Source organism: Lactuca serriola, chromosome 3 (assembly GCF_051521515.1).
Source record: "Lactuca serriola cultivar US96UC23 chromosome 3, Lser_US96UC23_V15, whole genome shotgun sequence".
In the NCBI taxonomy this organism is placed as follows: Eukaryota; Viridiplantae; Streptophyta; class Magnoliopsida; order Asterales; family Asteraceae; genus Lactuca; species Lactuca serriola.
The window spans coordinates 56,717,695-56,723,842 of record NC_136410.1 but is presented as its reverse complement, the minus strand read 5'-3'; the positions used below and the strand labels follow the sequence as shown (position 1 = coordinate 56,723,842).

The window sequence follows — 6,148 nt, the reverse complement described above, 5'->3', positions numbered from 1 at the left end:
GGTTGTCAGGCAGCACATGGGTTGTGCAGGGGGCACGCGGGTCGTGCGGATCATGCAATTATGAGGTTGGTTTTTGTTGCATGGTGGAGTCTGGTCGCACACATCGGTCGTGCAACCATGTGTGGGTCACACAACCTGCTGCTCCCGGTTCTCGATTTTTCTCCGTTTTCTTCCGTTTCTTCACTAGTTCTTGATTCGGAAGGCCCCAAACACTTGGGAATTCTTGAATGCTTCAAAAATAACTCCAAAAGACACATCAAAAAATTTTCAAAACTTCTTTATTCGAATGTAAAAACATGAAAGCATAAAGCTTTCTAAAAATGCCCCTCTTTAACGTCTTTGGTGAGACGTCCTTCTAGCTTGATTCAACACACTAGGACATCTAAATGGATGATGTCAAGAGCATTTGAATTAAAACCTTCATAGAATGGGTTCAATCGGTGCGCATTGACTTTGAAAATTTGTCCCGTTTCTTCAGTTTGGATTTCCACTGCCCCATGGTCAAAGGTCTTTAATACAACAAATGGGCCAATCCACCTTTATCTTAATTTGCCTGGGAATAACTTCAATCATGAATGGTAAAGTAAGACCTTATGACCCAGTTCAAAATTCTTCTGGGTGATGGACTTGTCGTGGAAGAGCTTCGCTTTTTCCTTTTAAATTCTCGAGTTTTCATAAGAGTCATTTCTTAATTCTTCTAACTCTTGAAGTTGAAGCTTTCTATGTCTTCCCACCTCATCAATATTGAAATTGCATTGCTTGACCGCCCAAAATGCACGGTGCTCTAATTCGACGGGAAGATGACATGGCCTTCCGAAAACCAATCTAAATGGAGACATGCCTATCGAGGTTTTGTAAGCAGTCTGGTAGGCCCAAAAGGCATCATCAAGCCTTAAACTCCAATCCTTTCTTGTCGGATTCACTGTTTTCTCAAGAATACTCTTAACTTCATGATTCAAAACCTCCGCTTGACTGTTTGTTTGAGGGTGGTAGGCGGCAGAGACACGATGAGTCACGTTGTACTTTCTCAACAAAGCCTCCATCATCTTCTTGTAGAAATGCGTCCCTCGATCACTGATCAATGCCCTAGGCACACCAAATATCACAAAGACATTAGATTTTACAAAGTCGATAACTGTTTTGGCATCGTCCGATCTTGTGGTTTTGGCCTCAACCCACTTAGAAACACAGTCAACTGCGAGTAAGATGTAAATGTTGCCAAACAAAATGGGAAATGGGCCCATGAAATCAATCCCCCATACGTCCAAATTTTCACAAATAAGGATTGGATTTTGTGGCATTTGATTTTTTTGCGAAATGTTTCCCATCCTTTGGCACTGTTCACAACTTTTACAAAACATATAACAATCACGAGACATGGTTGGCCAAAATAGTCCACATTCAAGGACCTTTTTCAAGGTCCGGCTAGGTCCAAAGTGTCCCCCACAAGAAAATTCATGACAAAATTGCAAAATGGATTGATGCTCTTGTTGGGGCACACATCGCCTAATAATTTGATCGGTACAATGTTTTCACTAATAAGGTTCATCTCACACATAGTATTTTGCATCACTTTTCAATTTATCTTTTTGAGCACGTGTGAATGTGCCGGGATACATTTTCGTGACCAATAAGTTAACGATATCGGCATACCAAGGAGTAGATTGAGTAAGGGAAAAGAGATGCTCATCCGGAAACTCGTCCTGCAACGGGAGAGGAGTTTCATTTGAAGTGATCCGACTTAGATGATCGGCAAAAAGGTTCTCACATCCACTCTTGTCCCAGATTTCCAAATCAAATTCTTGCAATAATAAGATCCACCGGATGAGTCTTGGCTTTGCATATTTCTTTGTCATCAAGTACTTGAGGCCCACATGATCTGAATACACAATAACTTTGGTACCAAGTAGGTACTGTCTAAACTTCTCCAAAGCGAACACTATGGCCAATAGCTCCTTCTCTGTGGTAGAGTAGTTGCTTTGAGCATTGTCTAGTTCGTGGATGCATAGTAGATCACATGGGAGGGTTTTCCATTCTTTTGACCCAAAATGGCGCCAATAGCATAATTGCTTGCATCACACATGATCTCGAAGGGGAGATCCCAATTTGGAGCTTGTATGATAGGAGCGGATGTAAGCAACTCTTTCACCTTGTCGAAAGCTTCTTTGCATGCCTCATTGAACTCGAAATCAACATCCTTTTGCAAGAGTTGGCACATTGGTCTTGTTATCTTTGAAAAGTCCTTGATGAATCGTCGGTAGCAACCTGCATGGCCCAAAAAAGAACGAACTTCCCTGACATAATTCGGGTAAAGTAAGCTTTGAATAACATCGATCTTGGCCTTATGTACATCAGTTCCTTTTTTAGACACAATGTGACCCAAAATGAGACCTTGACTCACCATGAAATGACATTCCACAAAATTTAGAACCAAATTCGTTTCAATGCATCTTTTTAAAATTTTGGTGAGATTGGTCAAACATTCTTGAAACGAGTTCTCGTATACCGTGAAATCATCCATAAAAACCTCAATTATGTTTTCAATATATTCCGAAAAAATACTAACCATGCAACGTTGGAAAGTGGTCGAGGCGTTACACACCCCAAATGGCATTCTCCGGTATGCAAAAGTGCCAAATATACATGTAATGTTGTCTTTTCTTGGTCTTCAGGTGCCACCGGGATTTGGTGAAAACCGGAATACCCATCGAGACAACAATAGTGAGATTTCTCGGCCAACCTTTCTAACATTTGGTCAATGAAAGGTAATGGAAAATGATATTTTCTTATGCTTGCATTGAGTTTGCGGTAGTCAATACATACTCTCCACCCATTTTGTACGCGGCTGGGGACCATCATACCTTTGTTGTTCTCGACTACCGTGATTCCCGTCTTCTTTGGAATGACTTGAACTGGGCTCACCCATTTGTTATCCGAGATTGAATAGATCATCGCCGCATCAAGAAGCTTTAATATATCTTTCTTCACAACTTCCATCATTGGCGGGTTCAATCTTCTTTGCGCGTCTCGACTCGGTTTGCATTCATCCTCCATCAAGATCTTGTGCATACAAGTGGAGGGGCTCAATCCCTTGATATCAGCAATCATCCAACTCATGGCTTCCTTGTGGTCCTTCAACACTTTGAGGAGTCGGTCTTCCTCAAATTCGGTTAGATGAGTCGAAATGATAACCGGAAGAGTCTCATTCTTGCCCACGTAAGCATACTTCAAGTGTTGAGGTAGGACCTTCAATTCCAATTTCGGTGGTTGAACAAGGGATGGTGGCAACTTTGTATGAGTAGGGGGAAATTAAATTTGTTTGACATCTAATCTTGTGGATTTCTTCATCTCCATTTTATTTACCAACTTCTCAACTTCCGGATCCAAACAATAAAGCTTTAATTGCTCGGCTAGCTTCCCACAATCGAATCAATTGCTTAAGATCAGCTCCAACATATAACTGTTAGATAAATCAAACAATTCTTGAGTAATTCTCTCAAAAAACATCTACAAAGTACAAAGATGAAACATCACTAGGATATCTCATGGCATCATCAATATTAAAACTTATTGTTTCACCATCAAACTCCATTGTCAAACTTCCCGCATATGCATCGATCTTCGTCCTAGCCATCTTCAAAAACGGTCTCCCAAGCAAGATTAGAGCCGATTTGGAGGACACTTGCTCATCTAGATCAATCATAGAGACATCCGTCAGGAAGACCAATTGGTTCACTTACACTAGGACATATTCCAAAACACCTCTAGGAAAGACACTTGATTTATCCGCAAGAGAGATTATGACACCAGATTCACTTAAGGGTTTGACATTCAATGATTCATACACCAAATAGGGCATGAAATTGATAGAGGCACCAAGATCAAGCATAACACTACTAAAAGTGACATCTCCAATCTTGAAAGGAACCGTGAACCTTCCAAGATCTTTGCATTTAGGTGGAAGTTTCCTTTGTAAAACTGCGGATGCGTTTTCATTCATCGAAATTTTCTCATTTCCCTTCAACTTCCTCTTGTTGGTACAAAGTTCTTTCAAAAACTTCATACCTAAGGATTTGATTGATTGCATTAAGTAGAGGGATGTTCACTTCCACCTTTCGAAAGGTGTCCAAAATCTCTTTGTCCTCCATGTTCTTTTTCGAACCCGCAAGTCAGGAGGGGAATGGCGGTTGAGTGGCTATGGGTGTTATGAGGGGAATAGTATTCTTTGGAACTCCGGCTTGTGCATCGTTCTTGACTATAGGTTCTTCAATGGGAATGACTTCTATTTTCTTCCTCTTCTTCCCTTGGCTTCTTCTTTGAACTACTTTCTTCGGCTTGTTCGCCACTTCTCAAGGTCACCACATTGACATTTGGGTTGTTTTTGGTTTGAGAAGGCAATTTCCCATAGGAATCCAACTAGCTTATGGATGTAACTACATCTCTCATTTGTGCTTCAAGGTTAGAGATACTAGTTCTTATCTCTTTTTGGAATTGTTGGGTACTAGTGGCTAAGGATTTGACAATGTCTTCAAGAGACATCCTGAAGCTACTTGGTTAGGATTGAGGAGGTTGTTGGTGATGTGGAGGGTGTGGTTTGGATTGATAGTGTGGTTGTGGATGCTGGTAGTGAGGTTGTGGTGGTGGATAAGAAGGTCTAACCAATGCATTTTGAGGCAATGGTCTTGGGTTGTAGCTCATGTTGGGATTTGGCTTCCAACTTGAATTGTAAGCATTTTGGTAACCGGATGATTTGTTGTGGTAGTTTTGGAACTCTCCCGTGGCATTTACATGTTCCACATCTTCTTGAAGAATGAGACACATATCCATAGGATGTCCCATTGTTGCACATATTCCACAAACCATCACATGTGGAGTTTGTCCCATGGATAGCTTTTAGACAACGGAGGTTAGATCTTTGATTTGAGACTCGAGGCTTGATGTTCCCACCTCATTGAATTTTGTTGAGTTTCTCTCTTCATATCTTGGCAAGGGCCAAAATTTTGTGAAGTTGTGGCTATGGTGTTGAAGAGTTGTCTTGTTTGTTGAGGATTTTTACTAAAGACATCTCCACCACTTGAGGCATCAACTAGTCTTCTCTCCATTGGTAGCAATCCCTCATAGAAGTGTTGAATGAGGAGTTGTTCCGGAATTTGGTGTTGTGGGCAACTATAGCACAAGCTGTTGAACCTCTCCCAATAATCATGAAAACTCTCATTTTGACCTTGGCGGATTCCATAAATCTCATTTCTAAGACTTGACTCTTGAAGCGGGATAAAACTTGTCAAGGAAGTCTTTTGCCATACCGGTCCATGAGTTGATTGACCCCGGTGGAAGATAGAATAACCAATCTTTTGCTCTATCGGCCAATGAAAAAGGGAATGCCCTTAGCTTGATTTCGTCATTGGTTGACCCTTGTGGCTTCATACTAGTGCAAATAATGTGGAACATCTTCAAGTTCCATGAAAAGTTGGGAGGTGATGTGTAACGACGAAAATTTAGATATAAAATTTTTCATTTTTAAATTACAATAAATCTCATAAAACATTTCACAGAATCCCAATCATCAAGTTAACAAAACACAATTCCATAATTGTTTGACTAATAATCCAGAATCCTCCAAAAGATAACTCTTTATCTCGTGCGTACAATCGAACCGTCGCCTTCTCGTGATCTTGAGAAGTACCTGAAACACATAACACGTAACACGGTAACCATGAAGCTTAGTGAGTTCCCCAAAATACCACATACAACACATATGCCTTTCCAGGCCATAACTCAGTGGAACCTTCCGGTCTAAGTGTCTCAGGGGACTTCCTTCCCGAATCCCGGTAGACCTTCCGATCCTACCCGTATCAACCTTCCGGTCCGTAACCTCATGACCTTCCGGTCCATGTCCTCTTGACATTCTGGTCCATATCATCTTGACCTTCCAGTCCTTATCATACATAGCATAACACATACATATCACATATCAGCATATAGCACGTATATCTCATAACATACAAGACCTTCCGGTCACACATAGGTACCCTTCCAGGTATAGTATAGTGAGAAGACTCACCTCGGTATCTCGGATAGTCTCGCACTCGATCACACCTGTCTAGCCCCCGCCTAAACACATAACAATACTCTCAAATAAGTAACGACT

The 6,148-nt window shown here is 41.2% G+C and overlaps 1 protein-coding gene across 1 annotated transcript; it reads right to left on the bottom strand.

Moving 5' to 3' along the window:
- Nucleotides 1-656: 656 nt before the first annotated feature.
- Nucleotides 657-4,063, bottom strand: LOC145095286 (uncharacterized). Its single transcript, XM_079033196.1, has 5 exons — nt 3,778-4,063; nt 3,506-3,690; nt 2,862-3,288; nt 2,018-2,265; nt 657-1,337 (listed from the first exon to the last, which is right to left on the bottom strand). The coding sequence occupies exons 1-5, from the start codon at nt 4,061-4,063 to the stop codon at nt 657-659; spliced, it is 1,827 nt and encodes a 608-aa protein (XP_078889322.1).
- Between the last annotated feature and the right edge of the window lie 2,085 nt (nt 4,064-6,148).